The following is a 22,908-nucleotide window of genomic DNA, read 5'->3' as shown; positions in this document are numbered from 1 at the left end:
GTAATTTTCTTGTTCAGCTTTTTTTCCCTTTGACTGCTACCAACGACCAGAGGTTTTCAGCTCCTCTTGCTCGCTCCTGGCCTTTGAAACTGCACTTCATTGACCATCTGTGCCTCTCGCTTGGACAGCTGAGTGACGTTATACCGTGCCGCTCTTCCGAAGCTGTCCTACCTCCCGTACCTTAAAACTGGCTACAAAGAACCTCTCTTCCCCCTTCTTTTCACCTCCAGTTCGTTGCTCCCGACTTCAGCTCCCTCCTTTCCTCTATTGCGGTTCAACAATACTGATTGATTGAGCAGCCTGTCTAGCTCTACTAGTCGCAAAAATGTTCTCCGGACGCAAATTCTCCATCAATCGCCATACCGGCGCCCCGAAGCCGCTGCTGCGACGCTTCAGCAACGCCGAGCCGTCGATGAATGGTTAGTGAGGCCTCTCTACACACTCTCTGCACTGGGACGAGATCGAAGAAGTGGATGTTGCCACCGCTGCTGCAGCAAAGCTGTCTTGCGGCTGTCAATCAAGCCACAAGAAACTTTTACCACCCTGTTTCCCTTTTCCTTTTTCTGTCCACGTGGCGGCCGTCAAAAGCAGCGGTGGCGCTCGACTTGGCTTAATTGTTGGATGAGCCCCGCCATCACAGCGACCCCAACTCCCAAGCCTGATTACCCCTCCCCCGCAGCTTGATAACCACCGCCAGCTTGTACTGTATTGACAGGGTTTCTGCGGTCGGAACTGCAACATTGGATTTGCCAACTGAAACATGATTAAAAATGAATTGTAAAAAGCTGACATGATTTTGGCTTATAGAGTTCCAATCCAAGGTCCACAGACAGTTCCGCAATGCCCACGAAGGCCACATGCCCCATGCCGGTCTGGATGCCAGCCGATCATCTACTGGTGTCATCTGGTGTACTGAACGCGCCAACGAGTATGGCTTCGTCGATGAGCCTGATGCGTGGGCCAATCTTGGCCAGGGCGCCCCCGAAGTCGAGGACGAAATTGCCGGTTGCTTCAAGCGACCTGAGACAATCGATATCAGCGTTGCCGCCAGAGAGTACGGCCCTACAGCTGGTATCAAACCCCTGAGAGAAGCTGTTGCCAAGCTCTACAATGAGACGCACCGTCAGGGCAAAGACAGCCAGTACACCTGGGAGAACGTCGCCATCGTTCCCGGTGGCCGTGCTGGTCTGATCCGAATTGCCGCTGTTCTGGGCAGCTCATACCTGTCTTTCTTCTTGCCCGACTACACCGCTTACAACGAGATGTTGAGTTTGTTCAAGAACGTAAGTCCCCTTGTAGTTTGTGCGCCCAGAAATAATGGACGTCTCGTCAGACTTACACGAATTACAGTTTGCAGCTATCCCCGTCCCCCTCTCCGAAGAAGACGGCTACCACATCCACCCCGACAAGATTGCCGAAGAAATCGCCCGTGGTACCTCCGTTATCCTTACCTCAAACCCTCGCAACCCCACTGGCAGAGTCGTTGCCAACCCCGAGCTGGCTGAGATCCAGGATCTTTGCCGAGGCCGCGCTACCTTTATCAGTGACGAGTTCTACTCCGGATACAACTACACTAGCAACTGCGATGGTTCCACCATCTCTGCCGCTGAGAACGTCGAGGACGTTGATGAGGACGATGTGTTGATCATTGACGGTCTCACTAAGCGCTTCCGACTGCCTGGATGGCGAATTGCGTGGATCATTGGACCCAAGGGTAAGCCAAAGATATAACGACTTCTAATGATAGAGCTGCAAGTACTAACTCTCATTTCTCTCTAGAGTACATCAGCGCGTATGTTAAGAAAACAATTGAAGCTCGCTTGATGATTTTGTGATTCAGCTAACAGACTGTCTAGTATTGGCTCATGTGGTAGCTACTTGGATGGTGGTGCCGTGCATGCTCTCCAGGAGGCTGCTGTCCCCATGCTTGAGCCTACCCTGGTTCAGAATGAGATGATTCATCTCCAGCGCCACTTCCGAGTTCGTTTAACCAAAAATGCTCGTTAATGATATGAGAAAACGGGAATCTAACTGGCCAATAGGACAAGCGTGACTACACCGTCCGACGTCTACGTGAGATGGGCTTCTCCATCAAATACGTTCCCGACTCCACCTTCTACCTGTATGATGATGAAAACTACCCCCTCTCTCTAACAATATTCGTGTGTGGTTAGGCTAACTCTCTGATTTTTCAAGGTGGCTGAACCTCGAGGGTCTTCCCGATGCCATCGCTGACGGCCTCAACTTCTTCCAGGCCTGCTTGGAAGAGAAGGTTATCGTTGTCCCTGGTATCTTCTTCGATCTCAACCCCTCACGACGACGTGATCTGTTCGACAGCCCATGCCACCACTTCGTTCGTCTGTCATATGGCCCCAAGATGGACGTCCTCAAGATGGGCTTGGACGGTATCGAGCGCGTTGTCAGCAAGTATGTTTTATCACTGCAAACACATTGATCATGGTCACAGTGGTCAAAAGCTAACGTTTGAATTCTCCCTCCAGGCACAAGCGATCCAACTAAAAGATTGAACAAGAAATGGCCGAACTGACTCAAAAGCTTTGATGTTTCCAGCCCCCCGGCGCAAATTACGGGTATCGGCGGTTTGCCTCTTTAAGGCAGCAACAATTTTGATTGAATTTAGCAGGAAGAGGCAAAGGTGAAGCCTCCTACGACTAGGTGGAGCAGTGGAAGTATAGTGAGTAAGGCGTGGGGCTATGTGCAAGGATTTGTTGAAGATGGATGAACTTTAAAAGAACAATGACCGTCACCTGGTGGTTGAATGACGGCGATGGACTAGCACTGTTGTGTCGAGACGTAATAGCGCCTCAGATGAATGAATGAACAAACTCTTTCGAGACATCAGCCCGTCATGTGTGAACCGCTGTGGCCACCTTCTGACCACCAGTCCTACCTGTCCAATCGCTTGCCGCGCGCCTTGCCGCCGCCTCGCGTACCTGACATATTCACTCTCGGTTGGAAACCTCCCGGCCAATTTGGGCAGGCTGATCGCCAAAACGGGGATCCTTCATGAACTATTACCATGAAACCAGTTCTCTGGAACAGTCTAGTGTGCTCCGCTGCTATGCGAGATTCGTGCCTAGGACGCAAATGTGCTAGACGCTCAGGGGTTCTGGCTACAGTGGCCATTGATATTTCGTTGACAATGTGTTGGTTCGCCCCTGTACAGCCAAATCTGATCTGGTTGCCTTTCTGCCTTGCAAGGTGGCCTACGAGGCGCTTCTGCTGCTCCCCGCGACGCCATGCCCAGGCGGTGACTTGATCCACACTCCTAAGCTGCGCCACATGCTGACCGATCTCCGGAGCCCTACCGGCCGGGTAGGTGGGGTCGACTCTTTGGTAATACGATAGTTGTAATTAAGCCCAAAGTATGCCTAACATATGGCTGTTCACCAGACTGTCATCGGAATTCCAATGCGCATGATGAGCGCTTTTTTGTCTTAATAGACATTTTAAACGAAGTTTCAATTAAAGTTAAGTGAACCTAGTCTGCTGCACAGACAATTAATTGCAAGGTTGAAAGTTGATAAAGTATAAGAATAGGAGAAGTTTCCATCTGAGTTGAATGCGCGCATTTATATATAGGTACACTTTTATGCAAACAATTGAGCTATTCGTGGACACAAATTGACAACACACGAAAATCACTATTAGAACAAAAAGTTTAATTATTACCGAATAGGTACTCATTTAGCAAACAAAAGGGAAACTTTTTTGCTTCAAGTGGTACAAGCGGGTGGTTACCTTGGTTACCTGCCAGGCTTCGGCAAAGAAAGAAAGAAGCATTTGAAGAAAGGGCACGGCTGCCAGCACCATCTGCCACTTGTCTTTTTGCCACTTGCATCAGACATATTCCTGGCAGGTGTAACTTGAGAACTTACTGCTTGAATCAAGCTTGCACAGAAATCGAACACTGCCGGGAGACTTGAAAGAAAAAGATTAAAAATCCAACTCGGCAGCCTTTCTTCTGATTATACCAGTTATCTCTCTCAACCTCAACTAGGCTGCACATACCATTCGACTTCAAGTTTTATTCTTTTCTATCTTGAATCATGAAGAGATCATCAGTATTTGGGAGCATAAGGGACAAGCTTCGCGGGGACTCTGACAAGAAGCCATTGGCTCCAAACAACCCTTTTGCAGACCCAAGTGAGTTATCCCCGATTACCTTGAAGAAGAAAAAAAAAAAAAAAAAAACTGGAATTATAAGACGAAAGAAGAGCATAGGATGAATACTGACATTTCTCTCTCTGTCTCTCCGCAGATGATGCACCTCCTGCGTACTCTGCGATAGCTCCGCCTGTTGCGAGCAGCAGTGCACCACCGTATTTACCTCACATCACTAGTGAAGATGATAAATACGCCTTTTTGTCGTCTTTCGATACAATCTTCGTTGTCGACGACTCTGGCTCCATGGCAGGTTCTCCTTGGAGAGAAGTTGCAGAGGTCCTGCGCTCCATCACACCCATCTGCACTGCTCACGACAAGGATGGCATAGACCTATACTTTCTCAACCACAGGTCGGTCGAAGATCTTAAAGACAATAAAAAGCCCACAGGGGGGTATTACGGCATTGATACTCCAGAAAAGGTGCAAGAAGCCTTTCAGAAGGCCCGGCCCACTGGTGCCACACCTACCGGCACGAGGTTATGGAACATTCTTAATCCATATATCGCGAGGCTGGATCCCGAAAAAAAAGAGAAAGAAGATATTGAAGACGTCAAGCCCATTAATATCATCGTCATCACGGACGGCCGTCCTACGGATGACCCAGAGAGTGTCGTCCTCCAGTGCGCCAGGAGACTTGATGAGTTCCGTGCACCGCCTCACCAAGTCGGCATACAATTCTTCCAAATTGGAACTGACAGGGATGCCACGGAGGCTCTCCGAGAACTAGATGACGAGCTAGCAAAAAAGGGCGTCAGAGACATGGTTGACACGGTGACCTGGGATGGCAAGTCTTCTAATAGTAGAAAGGGGCTTACCGCCGACGGTATCCTAAAGGTTGTTCTCGGAGCGGTTATTCGCCGCTTGGATAGAAGACCTTCAGGAAATCAATCAAGGTCTTAAATTTAGGGAATTTTAGAGAGTATCAGACTCGGCGGTGGGACTGCTATGGCTATGTGGGAGCAATTCTCTGATTCAAGAGAGTTGTGAAGAGGATTTAATAACGTGGATGTCTACACGAGGTCTCATAGAGCAAGTTGACGAGGAAGAGAATATATGAGCAGTCTTCCTAGTGATTGGTAGAGCTGTTAACGCTGCATTACTGTATTAAGGAAAATGCTGGTATTAAAAAGGGCCAAAAAAAAAAAAAAAAATTCTGGCGTTACGGTTGTTACTTTGGACAAAGGCTGGGTCAAAGTCGGGAAGAGTCTTTGTCCCAAAGGGCGCACTACCACGATTGAGGGAGGCTTACAGTTCATACAGATACTATTTATATCAAAACAATTTCAATTGTTAAACTGCGAAAGAAAACTGTTGATGTTTCCAATATTCATGCAATTAAAGGTGCGTGTGGTCCTATTTACCTAGAATTATTTACTTAGGATTTCATATCGTGTGGTTCCCAGATTGTTATGTTCAGGATGAAAGAAAAAAATCCCACGTAATGCCCAACGGAATGATGGAGCCTTCTCTCCGAGTGCTTGGCTATCGGGTGAGTTGATATTAGAGTAAACCAGAGACTAATAGAAATAATAAAAATTGTATAAGCCAGTAAACGCCTTAATCCAGTCATCCTCAGTATCAAATCTTGCCCTATCCTAGGTAACTTCTTTTTTTTTTTTTTTTGGTTGTCTTTTGTTCTCAGGTAATACCTTTCTTCACCAAGAGTTTATTCTGACTTATTTTCAACGTATCAAGTCTGCGCCGATGGATTAAAGACCAAGTGAGAAAGAGAAACGTGCCAGCTTCGTCTTCCATTTGGCAATAAATAACCATCCAACCCTCTTCCAAATTAAACATTTTTCACTGCATGCAGAATACGTCGGCCAGGGACACAGAGTGTGCAGAGATATTCGAGCCAGTATCGTTTCGGCACGTCACCACCGGAGTTGTCACCAGAGCTACACGCCAATGCTTCGCCTGCAGCTCCAACGGGTCAGTGGGTGGCCATATGGGCAGCATCGACTGCGAAGAGAAGCGGCTGCCGATTTCGGGGAAGCGAAAGTCAAAAGTCAGACGGCTGGTGAGAATCTTGAAGGATATCTCGTAGGCGCTGTCAATGACTTGCTCCAAGTCTTGGATTGCGTCCGTCGCGTTGTAAAATGTATTCATTAAGGGCTGAAGGCTAGTAAGGAGAGCATGAGTGGCCTGTTCGATTCGATTCCTGATAAAGGGGCCGCCCTGCTCCTTTTTCATGACGACATCGACAATTGCAGCCATACGATCGAGGATAGGCTGGCGAATAGCTGATGGTTGACCTGCGACATGTTAATTTCTGCATGTATAGAACACAAGATGTTGAATGGCGCAAAATAATCACCTGTTGTGCGCTCCAAGTCTCTCTCCACTTCCATGATACCATAAGTAGAGTCTGCATCGGCGCCAGCCCAGGCACTGGGGTTCCAAACTCGGTTCACAACAAAATCTATAATAACTCTGGTGACAATGCAGGATTTGGAGTTTTCGCTGCGAATGTGATGATCGAGGTAAGACTCCGCTGCCTGTTCAGATAGGGGATAATACGTGGCCAGCAGGATTGGCCATAGATGAGTTTGGCTCAGTTTCGTTTCGCCCGTGGGATCGGGATTATTGGCGTGACACTCGACAAAGTTGCGGATAGTCGCATAAAAATGCATCATGTGCCCGTGCCATGCTTGAACGGCTTGTTCTGTGATCGTGATCGGCTGGTTAGAGAAAGGGTTGCGACTCACAAGGGCGCTAGGGGGCCCAGAAGTAGAACCGCCAGATGAAGTGGCCCCAAAATCTAGCAAAGGAGGGGGTGGAGCGTTATCGCGAAGGCGGCCACCGTATCTGCCTCGAGATTGGCCAGTTGGAGTGTTGGGGAAGTAGTCCCGACCATAGCCAAACGCGCTGCTGGGCCTTTGAGGAGGGTTCTCTGGCATGGCAAAAGCAGACTGCGGGAAGCTAGGTCGAAACTGATGGTTACTCTGAAAACTCTGGCGAGAGGGGGCTCGGCCAAAAGGAGGGCCTGGGAACTGTGTCTTATGGTTAAAGGAGCCTTGTCTGCCACCCTGCATGGGTGCGACTAAATTCCATGCATTGGCAGTTCGGCGATCATGAGCCAAAGCTGTCGTAGGCCGTGGAGGCATACTTCCCTGAAATTGGCCAAACTTTGGCGGCGGACCAACGGTAGGGAGTCGGCGAGCGGGCTGAAATGCCGTAGATGCCCTGGGAGATGTTACGGAGTCGCTGAAGACACTGCCATTGCTCAAGCCCTCCTCTTGAAGAGGTACTGGAGGCTTATGGTGGCCATTTGTAACCTGACTCTTTTCAGGGGAGGGTTCAATGGTTCGAGGCATGCTCTCAGAATGGGGCTGCTGTTGCACAGCCCAAAGACTATGCTGTTTACTGACTTCATCTTCCAAAAGTTGGATGGTGTTATCAAGGCTCTAATAAGTAGATGATATATCATCAGATCAGATGTAGCGCTGCTTTGGCATGTGGATTTTACTTACTTTGATAAGAAAACCGCTGTCGAAAAATGGCAAGCCCTGATTCAGTGAGTCAGTTTTCTGCTTGTCAGCTCTATCCCTTAATTGCTTGAATTCGGTAGTAATATCTGCGATGCCATCCATAATATTCTTTAAATTCCCTTCGGCGTCTTCCCTTTTCTTCTGCTCTAGCCGGAGTTCTTCTTCAAGGCTGTTGATTCGTTGGGCTTGATCGTCTGCGTGGGCCTTGGCAAGATTGGCCTCGATGCTCATCCTAGCTATCGCCTTATCTGTGTCTTCTTGATCGAGATGAAGATTCATAACGGCTTCAACGAGCGCGCTTGTTTCTTGGCTGATGACTTGGCCAACTTCGATTAGCCGTTGGATGATTTCATTCGATTCATTTGCAGCAACGCCAGGCATGCGCCTCAAAGAGTGTTGTATCTTGACCAAAATCTCCTGCGTGATACGAGATTTTTCGAAAGCAGGCTGATAGCAACAGTTGATCAGCCACTGATAAAGGTGATGAATAATACAGACTTACATGGTTATTGGACATTTGCTTGATCCTCTCAGATCGCGCAGGCCCGTTGAGGGGCGTGGAAAAGTTGACAGATAACATGTTACCAATCACAGCTGCAACTCCTTCGATGGCTGAATTTGCTGAACTGATCGGCGTGTCACACCTATTGAAGCCACCTTCTGTAGTGAGAGTTCTGATATCCCTCCAGATCATATTCCGGAAGCGAGGCAGAATGATAGCGCCACAGTCGGCGGAAAGAATGAGAATAGATAAAAACGAGAGAAGAAAGCGAGTGGTACAGAGGTGTTAGACAGGCTTGACAGACGCGAAGGTGGCGATTCTATCATTACATTAGCTCTGTTGATGGTCTTCTGGTTTGTGCCTCCCTCTTCGAGTCGAAATACAATATATATTATTGGAAATGTTCATGGTAAAAGCTCTTGTAACTTGTAGAATGACTCAAAGAAGTCTTTGCTTTAAAGAAGACAGGAATATTAAAAGTTGGACACTTACCTGATATGCCTCTCTGAGATATGGCGCGTCAAGCCTCGAACCCTGTCCAAATACGCTAAATGGGAGAAGAAAATAGGGGGCTATACAAAACGCAAAGGAATTAAAGAAGGTTTCTGAAAATAAAGCTGCAGGTGTATGTCGATATTCGTAAAAAAAAGAAAAGCGTGAATCCTCTATCGAGAAAATGCTGGCTGGGTGAAATTTCTCAGAAATCGACGCTGCAAATGAGAGAAGCGAGAGGGAAAATAGAGATCAAGTGTAAGAAGAAAGCAAACGGAAAAGAACTCCTGGTAAATCCCAAGAAATTACGCCGCAAAAACGGGGCCGAAGGGCCGAGAACTGAGCGTGAGCTGAACTTAAAGTGAGGTTATTCGGTTATGTGCGCCTGGTACCGCAACTCCTGGAGGATTTTTTATCAAGGTGGTGTTTCTCCTAAAACACCACCAAAGAGCGTGTTGAAAACGGAGGAAGTGGCTACCCATCGAGAAGAAAACACGAGAATCCAGGCAATGAAGATACTTTGAGAGTAACAATGCTGTGAATGGCTGGAAGATTGGTAGAGACGCACAAAATTAAATATTAATCATATAGACTTGTTCCAAAAATGAGAAGAGTGAAGAGTGTATAGATATAGAAGTGAAGTACCTGGTAGTAGTTGATGCAATAGAAGAGCTGTCATCACGTGGTTCACATCTCATGCTGCTGTCATATTTGCAAACTCAGTTCTCCTCTGAAACGTTGATTCGTTTTGGGTAAACGTGGCAAGCTGGAGCCAGATGAATAGAACAAAGACATGAACAAGATGGATATGGGGCCATCTTGAAGGTTTCTCAACATTTTATATTACTCTAAACTTGAAAATTTAAATGCTCAAATAGCTCCCTAGGCCACACCAGCGAAGCATGGATATTGTGATGCCCCAAGTTCGCATTGTGTGATAAGTGATATCCATCCTACGTCGGGTATGTTAAGAGTTTGTCATTGCTATGGCATCAATATCAGAAACTAATCCTACACGATTTCGAAACCGAATTTTGATCAAAACGACTATCGATGACCGTCCTAGGCATAAACATCAGTTTGGGACATTGCCGTATAAAGAGGTGCTAAAACGCATTATTAAGTGGAACAAAAAAAAGACAAAACCGGCGACCAAGGCGCCCCGTTGGATTCAAAAAAATCTGCTGCACCAAAAAACTTGGCTGATTTAGTATTCGGTTGGACAAAAGGTGTAACCTGTATCGTGCTGCTGGTTTTTCTTTTATAGTAGAAATCGTACTGGATAATTGCACAGAGGCATAGAGAGGGCTATCAATGGGTTAACAAGGGATACTGGGTTATATTTTTTCATAAAAAACTAGTTACCAACCTCCAAGTTCCTAGATTGCACAATGTGAATAGTAAAGCATTAGCTTCAGATTGCCCGGGTGCGAGAGAACAAACTGCTGTAGACGGCGTCTACAACAGGTGACGCGTCGATCATTCGGCCGCCAAAGTATCTACCGTTGAGACCCTTGATGGCGTTTTCGCCGCCCTGGACTTTGTCAAACTTGAGGTAAATGTCTCCTTTAGAGTTCGGGTCGACAGAAATGTGGACAACATGCCCATATCGTTGTTCCGCTTCCTGTCGAACCTCATCTTCGAGCTCTTTGACCCAGTCATCGCCCTCCTCCCTGTTGTTCCCGGTTAGCGTCACTGTTTGTACATGTTCAAAAAGGTGGGCATGATAATGCTTACTCTGTGGCGTCGAACATGTTGTGCAACACAACACAGCGACTGGCCATATTTACGTTGACAGGGAGGGGTTTCGTCTCCGTTTTAGGCTTGAGAATCTGCTGGCGTTCGTCATTGCCGTTGGTCGGGGCTTCGTCGGTCCTGGCAAGTTTTCTCATCAATGCATCGCGGCTATAGTTGTTAAAGTTTACGCCAGCAACGTCTGTATCATCCAAAGCACTAGCACCACCAGTCTTTTCGCTATCGCGACCTCCGGCTCGGTCGAACGTAGACTGTTGGCCACGTCCGCCTGCTCCGGAGAACGCAGAGCCTTGGAAGCCCTGGTTGTTACCGGAAAATTTGTGCATTAGGTTGGCAGTACTCTCAGGGGTAAACTTATCGTTGCCAAGGCCAACACGGATAGGACGGCCAGCCAAGTCAAAGCCGTTCATCTTTTCCAAAGCCTCGCGAGCTTGGCCTGCGTCCCGAAATCTTTTGACAAGGCATTAGTCATACTTTTTATTTGTAAGATATGATGGATGGAAAGGGGTTGAAACTCACTGGACGAATCCATAGCCACGGCTGCGTCCATTATCGTCTTTTTGGAGCTGAACAAACTCAAGTTCTCCAAATGGCTCAAATACAGCTTGAAGATCTTGCTCTGTAACATTGAAATGAATGTTGCCTACATAAAGGCGGTGGAAGGGTATAGAGTTAGGATGTCCACTTGATGAGTCTGGGTTGCGAGCTTGGCGATTCTTCTCAGCCTCGGTATGTTGCACAATGACAGGGATGCCTAGGAGTTTCTGTCCTGTAAGTTGAAGGGCTTGCTGCACGGCATCTTCACTCTTGAACTCAACATAGCCCACTCTGCCGCCCTGTTAGTAACACATAAGATATGGAGACTTTGTCTTGAGCGCAACTTACCCCTTGGATCGCCCACTGATTCGATCTTTCACGATCTGAGCTTCATTAACAGGTCCGACTTTTTCGAAAAATTCTTTCAGCTCACGAGTCCGCAGCCGAGCTGCAAGCTGCTGGACAAATACGGTACGGCGATCCCTCTCATCTTCCGTAAGCGGGGCATTACCACCCTCATTGCCGGCGTCAGGGCGGTCATCATCTCGACCGCCGCGACGGCCGTAGTCATTGGAATAGCGGTCGCCTCGATCTCGTCGGTCTCGTCGATCGCGATCGTCACGAGGACGATAGTGTCGAGGGGGCGAACGTGAACGCGAGCGGGCTCGTCCACCTCGATAGTAGTCGCCGTCTCTGTGGCGGCGTGAGTGACGACGGTCATCATCACGACTCCTGCTTCTCCGCCTACTTTTATGGCTGCCAGTGTCGCTACGGGGAGTGCCTGCATCGGGCGTCTCTCGGCGGCTTCGAGTAAGGCTGTAGTCTCGACGACGACGGTCGTAATCTCGTTCTCTATCTCTCACACGGCTGCCATTACGTTCTCGGCCTTTGTCGCGGTCGGAGTCTCTATCTCGCCTATCAGATTTACCATCATCTTTGGAACGTTCGGCATCAGGGGTCTTCTGCTTTTTCTCTGGATTCTGAGCCGTAGCGTCGAGCAGCGCCTCGACATCTAAGCTAGACATGATGGTAAACTGTCTTGACGACCAATGGCAGAGGAGAAGAATTTGCTAGTATTTCAGGGGGGGGTGGACCATGAACAAAAATACGATTGCTGCGGAATACAAAAATGTCCGTTTGCGTCGTTTCTCGGGATCGGCAACGTTGTCACGGATATCAATCCCCGGGAAGTTTCTCGCGAGTTGGGATTTTAGGCTTCGAGACGGATACTTTCTCCTTGAGACTTGAGCTGAAGGCGAGTCACGTGAGTGGCTGTACAATTGACAGATTTATGTAATCCAAAAATTCGGCCGTTTTATGCCGTACTAAGTAAGATAATTGGGAATCTTTATTCTTTAATTAAAATCTTCTACTGTTTAAAAAAAAATTACTATCGGTGATATCAACGTCCGATAAATTTGCCATTAGTGTCCTTGCTTCATGAAGACGATCTCTTGATAATCCATAACTCATACCAACAACCATTAGGAATTTTGCCTCCCACTATGCATTAACAGCCTTGTGATCCCCCGCCTGTCCATATTCATCACAATCTATTTTTCTCAAATGTATCAGGTGCTTCATATTTACTGAGTCTTGACAACGTTGGGCTTCAGCTCGGTGCCAAATACGTTGTCCCAGAATTTGGTGGTGACGCCAAAGCCGAGCTCGTACTCAAGGAAGTGGTGCTCCAGGTGGTACTTCTTGAGCTCCTTGTACCAGAGAGGGAGATTTTCGTGGTGGAGGAAGTAGTGAGTCAGGTCATAGCAGATATAACCGAAGATACCACCACAGTAGACAGCGGTTGCGGCATACCAGTTGTAGGCGAAAATGGTGTGGGCGAGATACCAAAATGGAGTGGCAAGCAACACGAACATGGTTGGGGGCATGACCAATCTGTACCTATCCATGGGCAGGTAGTGGTGAATGCCATGAAGCAAAAAGTGTGCAATGATGCCATATCTGTTATCAGGGAGGTAGCTGCATCGTAGTTAGCAATGGATCATATGGCATACGATTTAGGGAGAATATCATACTCATCAAGATGGAACAAAAATCTGTGCAATCCATATTCGACAAGACTCCAAATGAAAAAGCCAAGGACCCAGTATGCGGCAGGGATAATGGGATTCTCGAAACCTGAGAAGGCCAAATAGGAGCCATATGAATCGCAAGGGAGCCAGAGGATAGGAATCACCCACCAAGGAGTTTTGGTGAGAGGCTCAAGGAAGTTGCCAAAGAGGGGAGCAGACTGGCCGCCCTTGTAATGGCGTGGACGATGCACTTGGTCAAGGTAAAACCTCTTGGTGAAGTTACCGTACCAAAGCTGGGGAAACAAAGGCCTGCTCAAATCCAAAAACTTGTGCTTTTTAAAGTCCTGGTTGTAATCCGTGTCCTTGCTGAGATCTTCCTCCTTGGACATGCCAGTTCTCGGGTGCACATACTCGCCATTGGCGGCGTCATTCCCATTGGCGGTTCCGTTTTGCTCAGGCTTGAGGTAGCCGACAAGAGAATCGTCGAGGATATCATATGCAGCATCTGAATGGGTGTGCGAGACACCGTCTTCTAGGATGTCCTTGATGTCCTGGCCAGCATAGTCGAGGATGAGCTTGTGGCCGCCGGGATGGTCGAACAGGAAGCTTGTAACGTCGTAGACCTTGTTGCCGAGAGTGACATAGCAGTCCCGCTCAGTGTTATGTTTCTCGACTTCGGCGCGAGTGAGTTTAGTGAGAGTTTCGGTAGCCATCTTGCCGTGCTATCACGAGATCCGAAAAGGCGGACAGGGATGAGGTGGCGGAGATGAAGACAGATCGGTAGACTAAAAGCAACCAATTCGGCAATGAAAGTGGAGAGGAGAAAAAATTGGCCCTCTTGGCGGCAAGACAGCTCTGAAAGTAAAAGAATAAAAAAGAAAGTATATGACGGTGCAAGCAAAGCACTGATCGCAACGTTGCCAGTTGGCTGCGAGAAGAAGAAAAGAAGAAAACGCGAAGAATTTATCAGGGGGCTGTGAGATTTTTTTGAAGATCGGACGGGGTTTCTAGGTTGCCGATGATTAATTTGGGGAATCCCCTGACGCACGCTACTAGCGGCTGGCCACCGGAAGCCGAGCACTAGCAGGTGGCGTTACCAACAAAATCTCAGCAGAGACCGCACCAAAGTCACACCACTGCCAATAAGATTTTACTTTTCCTTCGTTTTTGGCGCCAAGGTTACTTTTTTTTCTTCTTTCCCCTATGTACCGTTAGACTAACAAGAGTGCCGATGATGCGTCAAAAGATGGGGCGCAGCACCATCAAAGTCCTCTTGCTCTTATTTCATTGAGCAAAATACTACTTCGTAAGCGGACTTTTCACTGTAAGCGACGGGTATTTGACACGCGGTCGTCACTGCTGCAGCTGGCTGGAACTGCTGAATGTGTCCGTATGCGGCGTAGTGTGGGTGGTATCCCCAGGATAGAAATTGGGTAGCCTATTCGATTTCCCTGTTGGGCACCGTCTCACTGCCTGGGACTTTTATTTTGACATGCCAGGGCCTGATGTCCATAATTTTCCTCTTGCTTGTGATGCCGAAGAGCCCGGGCTATCTGCTGAGTCCGTATTTGTAAAGTTATCCACTGTCGAACATAGCAGGGTGTATTTGAATAGCATTATCTACTGTGCACATAGTGTTCTGGGTACGCATGGATTACATTACATTAGGTGCTGTATATTCCTCACCTAAGATACCGGAAAGGGCGTGGCGAGTCAGCTTCGAACTTGACGCCGCACCAATCTGTGGCGGTGCTGTCTTGTTGCATCATGACTACTGCAAACAAAGTCGTGGCTTGCTGTGTGGCTGGTCGATCTTCCTAGGAACTACTCCGTAGAATATAGGCGATCAGCCACGCTAGCAATTTGGATAGCTTTGCCAAGACAAACAAACAAAGAGGAGGCAACCAATCTCACCTGCAGCATACACAAGGCGATAGGCCGATTTGACGATTAAATAGACAGAGGGGAAGCTGCTCCTTTACCCAGCACTCGTTTGTCTTTCTCGAGGAGGACAACCCAATAAGTTTAACGCTGGTCTGCTTTTTCATCTTTTCGCTGCTTGCCCCGCCATAGCTTCTGCATCATGGCGTCACTTTCACCACCGCGGGGCTCTTGGCTGCTGGTGCTCTGCATCTGTCTCGTGCTACTGCCGTCCAAGGCGGCTGCGTTTGGCGCAGGGAATATTCCATCGATTGCGCAGGTTGGTCCTTGAGCTACACGAACACAAAAAATTATACTAGCATGGCGTTAAGAGGCTCACAAACTTCAGGTCGAGGGTCACAACTGGCGTCATGGAGGTAAGTGCTACAGATGCTTCAATGAGGGGCAATGTGCAATATGAGATGGTCACTGACAATCTGATCTAGATATTGAGGATATGCTGACAACTGTTGCCTTCCTCCACGGCAAAAAATGGACGTCCATGCTCATCAAAAGAACTTACTTTGGCAACTGGCTTCGTGATTACTCGCAGGCCATCGACGTTGGCTCTCTCAAGGGCGTCAATGCTCCTACAATACGTATCTTGGTAGGAATGAAGCCCTCACATATGAGTTGAAACATTTCGTTGATTATCTGAAAATTCAAGGTTTGGATTCTCTCCTTCATGGCCTTTGGCTATGCCACAGAGGAATTTGAAGTGACAGAGGAACGCTTGGGCTGCTACCGTCCCGAGGAGCACATCGACAACCCCAAGGGCTACGGTGATGGCCTTGATGCTCGCACATTCGACCCTCGTCTGCGTGGCCCTGTTGATCCTATTGAAATCGACATCGATATGAACACTGGCATGAAGAATTACATTGCCAATGAGAGTGGTCGATGGGCTACCAGTGCCGGCTATCTCCGATATAGTTTTGCTCGAAGCATCCACTTTGGCCGCCTCTATACTCATGGATCAAAGAAGGGCGACGAGGCAGATTTGAACGAAGCACTCAGGTGCCTTGGCCAGGCGTTACATTGTATGGAAGACTTTAGTGCTCACAGCAACTACTGCGAGTTAGCCCTCCGTGAGTTGGGCCACCGAGAAATCTTCACACACTGCGGCGCCCAGTCAGAGATTACGGTCCATGGGAAGCGTATCTTCCCTCTGGTGACTGGTACTTTTGGAGGTGTTGATTTTCTGCATTCTGTGATCGGCGAGGCAAACGATCACTTCACCCAATCCGAGGTCGATGAAGTTGATATTGCTCTCTTAAATGCGGGTGGTGCTGGCGGCGCCGGCGGAGGCGGAGGCGCTTCCAGAGGTCTATTGGGTATTGGCGCCCCGAAGGATTTTATATCTCTCATTGCCAAGATCCCCGGCGATGGCGCCGGCTTCGCTGCTCAAGCCAGAGAGCTCAAGGCCATGTCAGATGCCCAAGAGCAAGAAAACGAAGTCCGCTCTCGTTCTGAAGGGAACACTAACGTCGTTCCTGGCCTGAGCCCGAACTTTGACCCAGTCAAGACTGCGAAGCGGATCTACCCCATATTACAATTCCGTGACAGGATTGTGAAGGCGATTAGCCGAGGAATCGAAAAGATTCCCGGTCTCGAGAAACTCCTCGAGCACATTAGTGAGACGCTGACAGCCTTTATCCTCGGTCTCCTTGCTCCTTTTATCCGACCTATTATCAACCAAGTGTCAAAGGTCTTGAAGGAGGGTTCCTCTGGCGTCCTCAGCGCCAGTGCTAATTCCCAATTCGAGCCATGGGACAACCCCAGAAGCACGGATCCAACACACTCTATGCTGTCAAAGGACCACTTTACCAACGTTCTCAACTCTTGCGCAGGCCGGGTTGCAAGTACAGTTCTTCAGTATACTGTCCCGTAAGCTTTTTTTAACCTATCGTAGATGCATAAGAGCCTGTTTACTAACCAAGCCTTACAGCCGTGTTCTCTACGCATGGGAGAACCCTAATGTCCCCATAGATGAAGTTGTCAACGATGTACTGCGAGCATTCCACCACCCAGCCCTTCGCCACGGAGACGTTCAGATCCAACAGGATATGTTCCGCACTGTACAGACCTGGGCCAATGAGCATCCTCGCCGGCACGAACTCGACAATCTCCTGTCGTCAGAGTCCGTCAGACAGGGCAGAAATCACATTCTCAACCAGCAGAAGGGAGCAGGCGGCGGCGGCGGCCACGGCCATGGTCACGATGCTTGGGGGACGATCACTCAACTTGGCCACGGCAAGGTCTCTGGATCACTTTGGGAGCAAGTCAAGACTCGAGACTTGAATTCTCTGGAGGGTCATGATGGTAATCCATCCGCCAACTACATGTCCAATTCTCCGGCTCCCCCTTCTCGCTATTCACCACCAGCCCAGGGGGGCTACGGCTATGGAGAGAGTGCTTCGTATCACTCGCAGTCTCATGCTGGATCTTCACAGGGTCATTCTGGCCGCTCCTCTGGTTACTACCAAGGCCAATCCAACCAGCCACAGCACCAACAGGGACATGACTACCATCAACCGCAGTATCAACAACAGTACGGTGGGCAGCCTCAGCCTCCTCAAGGATATGGCGGCCCTGGATACGGCGGCCCGGCCCAACCGCAGTATGCTCCGCATCAAAGCCACGGCCAAGGACACCACCAACAGCCACCACCCTGGGATTCACAGCATGATCGCTATTAAGCAGAGCATCTCTTGGCTGGCTTGGCAGCTAATAGAATTCCAAAAGGTTTTGGTGTAGGTGCTTGTGTGCGGTGTATACGTACTTTTGTCTAGATTGTGCCTATTTCGGGAGATATTCATGGTGTGTCAGTCAAATTTGGGGACTGGTCAAGCGGTATAGTTGTTAGGGAGTGCATGTTAAATACGACCTTGTTGTGTTTTCTTTACATTATACCACAGAAATCAAGCATATACACGAAAAAAAATCAAATCAATCCAGAATTCAAAATCTCTAGGATTTATTACTTCTTTTAACTTTATCTACCTGTAGATACAATAGCTATCCTAGTTCCATCACCCTATTTAAATCGAACCTTGAAAGCAAATTCCAAACGAGACTATAAGCGAACCGAAAATAAATCAGATATATACAAGCCACACAGCAGCCATTCCACAATGCTTTGCCTTTAAACTCCATCCTACCCTTTCTCCACGGTAATAGGGTGTATGCATACGCATGTGTGGCAAAAAATTTCAAGCAAAAACCCGCTATTCTTCATGCAATAGCTGAAGGAGATCTTTCTTCACAAAATCCCTCCAGCTGCTCTTAAAACAGCCCCTCATCTCTTCTTTGACTTCTATCCGTCATAAGCTCCTACCGCTTCGAACGTCGTCGAGGATCCTGCGCCTCCGCACGTCTGATATCTCTAAATTCCTTTGTCCCAAGACTGCCCAGGCCACCTTCAGACCGACGCTCCCATCCACCCAGTCTCACGACCTGGCATGTCGCATTGTCGCCATCGTCGGAAACTTCGGTCGCGTATTCGACAACTCGGCGAGCACCTTCCTCTGGGGTTTTAGCTTCCTTAATGACATCTACAATCTCCTGGTCGCTAAGGGTGCCAGAGACGCCATCAGTCATGAGCACTATGAACGAGTATTGAGCAGGGCCGAGCTCTACCCGGGTAATTTCGGGTTCTGCAGAGACACCTATCCGCTTGCTCTTGACGTCGCCGAAAGCTCTGCTGTTGGCTAGTCCTGCAATGCGCTCTTCCCCGAAACTATCTCCGGAGACCATGGAGCCGGCTGGGGCGTACCGACGCAGGCGATTGCTCTCGCGCGGCGTGGTAGGGTGATGATCTGACGTAAGGGGTTGAGCGAGGCCGGTTGCCGTATCGCACAGCAGTACGCGAGTATCGCCGACGTGTGCTACAATGAGTGACGAGTGTGCGCCAGGGTGCCAGAAGGGCGCAGGCGTGTATGTGGAGATGAGCGCAATCGACGCAGTAGACCCCCCCTTGAACCGCGTAGTACCACCAATGTCGTGACCTGACGGCGTGGCGTGAGGCTGACCCAGTATCTCATCGTTATTCAAGGGGCTGTCGCTGACTCGGATATCATCTGGGTCAACTTTCCGAGCCTGTGCCGAGACAAAATCCAAATCGGCGCGGAGAAATGCGTAGGCAAGGGCCGCTTCAACCGAAATGGTCTTGTCCTCGCAATCGTCTGTGAGGTTAAAATGCTCTGGCTGAAAACGACGAAAGTAGCCACCGATTGAGTCTCTGTACTCTTGCACCAAACTCTTCTTCAAATTGATGGCTTTTGTGTAGTCCGATACTTCAACGGGCTCAGACTTGGCACTGGGAAGAGGATCTCCATGCCGTGGAGCTTGTCGTGTGCCATCATCACGGTCTGGAAGCTGGGCATCGTCTTTTACTTCATTAGGCCTTTTCATGTTTACGTTATCGAGGGCCTGTTTCTTGGTCACTGGCTTTCTGGGTACATCCCAAGGATTTGTTTGCCGCAAGCTGCTCTGGAGGCCGAATTCACATGCCGCTTCTTCGATGTAGCCATGTAATTCATCTCGTAGGAAATGGGAGCACTGAACTCCTCCGTGCCCGTCAAAAACCCCAAAGTAGAATACCTGAGGATCTCCAAGAGCGCTATCTGCAGCAGTTGGCTCTCCTGGCTTCTGTCTCACGCTTGTCGGCGCTCTCTTTGCAAAAGCCGGCATGTCAACAATCCCCGCCTGGTCTGCATCTTCGTTATAAGGACGATTTCCTCGAGCAGTTGCTGTGCCAAAGTGATGCTTAGCCCGCCGCAATGGAATCCGCACGACCGTCAGGTTTTGACTAGGCATGTTTGGTATCGAGACAGCAGGGGAAGACCCAGGACTTGGGGTATGTGGCACCGAGGCATCACGGGGAAGCTTGTGGCCAGGTCCATGTAGCCGGCCAGAGTCTGGGTGTAGGGAGGAAGACGGAAGATGGGTGACGAAGTACGTATGGAAATCTCGTCTGGTAGCCGGCAGAGCATGTCTTAGAGGCAAGTCAACGATAGTGTCGCAAGGTACCCCGCGGGCTCCGCATAGCCAAGTCTGTGGAGGACGCGACCTTGTTCTAGTCGCTGAAGCCGTATATCGGTTTCGACGAACTGTTGTGCTCTCGTTCTGAAGCCGTAGAGCATCTTCTGATAGATTCAACTGAGTGCCCGCGCAGGAAGCTCGCAAAGAGGTCGGTATCGTGGGGATCGCAACCGCGTCGGGGGAGATGTGGGCGGCAGCTCTCGATGCCGAGCCTAGCGCTTTACTGGCCAAGTTCGCCATTGAGACTGAAGACTATGTGTGCTGCCCGAAGCTCGAGAAGCTCAAGCCCAAGCATTCGGTGTCGTTTTCGGAGTCGAATCGTTGTCGATTTGCCGTCGCTCACAGCCATGGGCTCGCCGTTGGGAACGCAGAAGGAGGAGGACGATTGTTCCAGGCAAAGGAGGCCTAGTCGTTTGTCGAGATAGCCGAACGGCTTTATTCGGCTCAGTGAGAAAGTCTTCCGCGTCAATGTGAAGGCTCTTGGGCAGCTTTGAAAAAGGAAAAGTTGTGTTTAGCAGGATTGCAGGATTGTTGGGAGGTCGCAAACAGGAAGCTTGGAAGGAAAATTACTCGCGAAGCGAGCCAACAAAGGCGAAAGAGAGAGGCGCCAGCGGCAGCAAGCTCGGCAACGACGTCTGTGCCGGTAGCAGGCCCGAAGTTTAGTAGTACCACATGCGGAGGCTAATTTGGGGGCCCATTTAGACTGCGAGTCGTAATTGCGTTCCATTCAATTAACCAACCTAGTGTCCCATGCCCAATATACAATGGCCCAATATTTCTACTGCTCTCTGTACTGACTAGCTAATGCTGATTGATGCCCAAGCTGTGCATCTACTGTCCAAGCAATGTCCAAGCTTTATCGCACTGATAAGTGAGGCAAGCAGATCCAGCGTGATATCATTTCCGACCGATATGCCAGGGCCCCCTGCAGGCTCTCAAGCAGTGCGGCAACGCAGGGGTGCAGCGTTTGTGGATGGTGGACGCAGCGCTGAATTTTGGTGCCTGGCCGCTGCAAGCACCAGCCGACACAGGCCCCTCCGTAGGCAGTGCAGCACTAGAGCAGCACACTGCGTTGAGTAATCGCTGTTGATGCCCGGCCACATTTAGCTTCCAGCGGCACTGAGATGGCACTAATCGCCTTTTGGAGCTGACCCAGGCATCGAAGAAAAAAAAGAGAGAATCCCAGCTAGGCGGCTTAGGCATCAGGGACTGGCAACTGATAGGACTGCTGATATGCAAGTGCAAGGCGTCTCGCTGGTCCTTGGTCCTCTCGTGACACTCAAATAAATCTTCGACTGGCTGGCCGGTCAGACTTTTCTTTCCCAACCTCAATCATTCTATGTCGATAGTATTCTTTCTGCTGGAAGGATGGGCGAGTCTGCGGCAGCCGCACCCGCAGACGCAGAGGCTGCCAAGAATACGGAAGTAGACAGCCCAAAAGTCGTCAACGTCGCCGATGCCGGCGATATCATTCTGGACGTGACTTTCGAAACCTCAAGAGAAACGCTCAAGAAGTCTCTGAAGGCGTCTTCGCTGGCGGCTAAGAAGCCCAGCAGCGCACCTCAGCCCACTCTCAAGAGCAAGGTGACGGTGGCGTATCGGGTCAGCCAAGCCGCACTGAAGAAGCACTCTCAGTATTTCGCCAACCTCCTGTCGAATCCCAAGTTCAGTGAGGCCTCAACCATTGATGAGGCATACAAGAAACTTGCGGCATTGAAAATCGAAGCTGGCAAGGCAGATGCCGCAGACTTGCCGTGGATCAGAATCACGGATGATGACGAAGCCACTAAGGCGGTAGGCCGTGAACATGTGTTTGAAGATATGCTCAAGATCATCCACGGGAAGCCTCTCAAGGCGCCGAGAGTAGCCTTGCCGGAGGTTACCACACTGGCCATTCTTGCAGACCGCTTTGACTGTCTTACTGTTGTGGCTCGCTCTCTTAACGGGATCCGCTGGCCAACGACGAGCAATCGACCATTTGCTGATGACAATGGCCGTAATACGGAAGCAGAGCAAATGCTTCGTGAGAAGATTCTCGTTTCATGGCTCCTCAGCAATGGCATGAAATTGCATCAGGCGGCGCGAGAGCTTGTCATACGAGGATCTCGCCTATGGAGCGAGTACTCCGAAGAGCGCGAGGAGTTGACGGCTGCGTGGTGGCATTTGCCCGAAGACATAGAAGGTAAGCTACCATATACTGATATGTACCACTTGAGGCAGATAGCTAACGAATGCACAGAGGAACTAAAGTATCGGAGAGAATGCGTCTTGAATACCATTGCGTCCGTTCAACGCCACTTCCTCGATCTCTACTGCTCCAAGGAGAGACAGTGCAAGCTTGGCTACGACTCTAGCGGCGCGTGTGATTCATTCCAGCTTGGCCAAATGCTCAAATTTTTGGTATCAAAGAATCTGTTGTTCCTCGTCGACTACACTTCATCGTCTCTTGAAGCTGTGCCAGACGGTGCTATGATCAACCTCGATGATCTCCTAAACACTCTAAAGCAGTGCCCCAACTATCAAATCGACAAACACCACACAAATTGCGGGCTTAAAATCCGCATGGACCCAATTATCGACTACATTCGGACCATGTTGAGCGCAAGCGGCACTTCCATCGCTCATGCTGACTGGAAAAAGCGTCGATCTGAGGTGTCGTGGACGCAGCTAAGAGATCGTCGGCTCAGAGAAGACGAAGAAGAAACAAAGTTCGTCTTTACTAGAGCAGTGGCAAGCGATCAGCGGCTTCGATACGAGGCCGCCATGTACACTGATAGGTTGTCAAAAGGCCTATTCACGGCGAGCTCGTGGGACTGGACTCCTGAGGCCTAGGATGCGGAGAAAGAGGAGCTGGGTCTTGCGTTCATGTGTCGTGCACGTACATTGACCGCTTAGTAAGTCTGGGATTTTAAAATGTATATGCTGGCATAAAAAGTGTGGCTTGAAA

The 22,908-nt window shown here is 49.3% G+C and overlaps 8 protein-coding genes across 8 annotated transcripts; 4 read left to right on the top strand and 4 right to left on the bottom strand.

Moving 5' to 3' along the window:
- Positions 1–325: 325 nt before the first annotated feature.
- Positions 326–2,728, top strand: GGI43DRAFT_427118 (pyridoxal phosphate-dependent transferase; the record flags this gene model as incomplete). The annotated part of the gene is made up of 8 exons (XM_083208770.1): positions 326–419; positions 808–1,283; positions 1,351–1,714; positions 1,780–1,792; positions 1,857–1,980; positions 2,043–2,122; positions 2,197–2,427; positions 2,502–2,728. 8 exons carry the CDS (start codon positions 326–328, stop codon positions 2,518–2,520), a joined length of 1,401 nt encoding a protein of 466 aa, XP_083066037.1. The 3' UTR covers positions 2,521–2,728.
- A 1,161-nt stretch (positions 2,729–3,889) lies between these two features.
- Positions 3,890–5,195, top strand: GGI43DRAFT_11703 (uncharacterized protein). Its single transcript, XM_083198995.1, has 2 exons — positions 3,890–4,167; positions 4,283–5,195. Exons 1-2 carry the CDS (start codon positions 4,071–4,073, stop codon positions 5,086–5,088), a joined length of 903 nt encoding a protein of 300 aa, XP_083066036.1. The 5' UTR covers positions 3,890–4,070; the 3' UTR covers positions 5,089–5,195.
- Positions 5,196–5,988: 793 nt separating this feature from the next.
- Positions 5,989–8,259, bottom strand: GGI43DRAFT_419803 (uncharacterized protein; the record flags this gene model as incomplete). The annotated part of the gene is made up of 4 exons (XM_083207735.1): positions 5,989–6,443; positions 6,506–7,595; positions 7,662–8,126; positions 8,182–8,259. 4 exons carry the CDS (start codon positions 8,257–8,259, stop codon positions 5,989–5,991), a joined length of 2,088 nt encoding a protein of 695 aa, XP_083066035.1.
- Positions 8,260–10,087: 1,828 nt separating this feature from the next.
- On the bottom strand, positions 10,088–11,990 carry GGI43DRAFT_378419 (uncharacterized protein; the record flags this gene model as incomplete). Its single annotated transcript, XM_083202695.1, has 4 exons — positions 10,088–10,346; positions 10,411–10,878; positions 10,948–11,256; positions 11,314–11,990. The coding sequence occupies 4 exons, from the start codon at positions 11,988–11,990 to the stop codon at positions 10,088–10,090; spliced, it is 1,713 nt and encodes a 570-aa protein (XP_083066034.1).
- Positions 11,991–12,551: 561 nt separating this feature from the next.
- Positions 12,552–13,711, bottom strand: GGI43DRAFT_378418 (fatty acid alpha-hydroxylase; the record flags this gene model as incomplete). Its single annotated transcript, XM_083202694.1, has 2 exons — positions 12,552–12,945; positions 13,002–13,711. 2 exons carry the CDS (start codon positions 13,709–13,711, stop codon positions 12,552–12,554), a joined length of 1,104 nt encoding a protein of 367 aa, XP_083066033.1.
- A 1,246-nt stretch (positions 13,712–14,957) lies between these two features.
- On the top strand, positions 14,958–17,934 carry GGI43DRAFT_11366 (heterokaryon incompatibility Het-C). The gene is made up of 5 exons (XM_083198947.1): positions 14,958–15,198; positions 15,268–15,295; positions 15,365–15,525; positions 15,586–16,805; positions 16,867–17,934. The coding sequence occupies exons 1-5, from the start codon at positions 15,082–15,084 to the stop codon at positions 17,615–17,617; spliced, it is 2,277 nt and encodes a 758-aa protein (XP_083066032.1). The 5' UTR covers positions 14,958–15,081; the 3' UTR covers positions 17,618–17,934.
- GGI43DRAFT_11367 (type 2C protein phosphatase PTC6) lies at positions 17,935–20,483 on the bottom strand. The gene has a single exon (XM_083198948.1). The coding sequence runs from the start codon at positions 20,199–20,201 to the stop codon at positions 18,252–18,254; it is 1,950 nt and encodes a 649-aa protein (XP_083066031.1). The 5' UTR covers positions 20,202–20,483; the 3' UTR covers positions 17,935–18,251.
- Positions 20,484–21,329: 846 nt separating this feature from the next.
- GGI43DRAFT_419799 (uncharacterized protein) lies at positions 21,330–22,793 on the top strand (the record flags this gene model as incomplete). Its single annotated transcript, XM_083207734.1, has 2 exons — positions 21,330–22,143; positions 22,201–22,793. 2 exons carry the CDS (start codon positions 21,330–21,332, stop codon positions 22,791–22,793), a joined length of 1,407 nt encoding a protein of 468 aa, XP_083066030.1.
- Between the last annotated feature and the right edge of the window lie 115 nt (positions 22,794–22,908).

Source organism: Trichoderma evansii, assembly GCF_050947405.1.
Source record: "Trichoderma evansii strain SZMC 28006 chromosome Unknown GGI43scaffold_1, whole genome shotgun sequence".
Lineage (NCBI taxonomy): Eukaryota > Fungi > Ascomycota > Sordariomycetes > Hypocreales > Hypocreaceae > Trichoderma > Trichoderma evansii.
This window is presented reverse-complemented; position numbering and strand designations above follow the sequence as displayed.

What these genes read in the sequence shown, in the direction of transcription:
- GGI43DRAFT_11703 (XM_083198995.1), top strand. Translation starts at nt 4,071, where the DNA reads ATGAAGAGATCATCAGTATTTGGGAGCATAAGGGACAAGCTTCGCGGG. An exon ending in CAACCCTTTTGCAGACCCAA is followed by an intron (nt 4,168 to 4,282) that starts GTGAGTTATCCC and finishes GTCTCTCCGCAG; the next exon opens with ATGATGCACCTCCTGCGTAC.
- GGI43DRAFT_11366 (XM_083198947.1), top strand. Translation starts at nt 15,082, where the DNA reads ATGGCGTCACTTTCACCACCGCGGGGCTCTTGGCTGCTGGTGCTCTGC. An exon ending in ATATTCCATCGATTGCGCAG is followed by an intron (nt 15,199 to 15,267) that starts GTTGGTCCTTGA and finishes CACAAACTTCAG; the next exon opens with GTCGAGGGTCACAACTGGCG. An exon ending in GTTCTTCAGTATACTGTCCC is followed by an intron (nt 16,806 to 16,866) that starts GTAAGCTTTTTT and finishes CAAGCCTTACAG; the next exon opens with CCGTGTTCTCTACGCATGGG.
- GGI43DRAFT_11367 (XM_083198948.1), bottom strand. Translation starts at nt 20,201, where the DNA reads ATGGCGAACTTGGCCAGTAAAGCGCTAGGCTCGGCATCGAGAGCTGCC.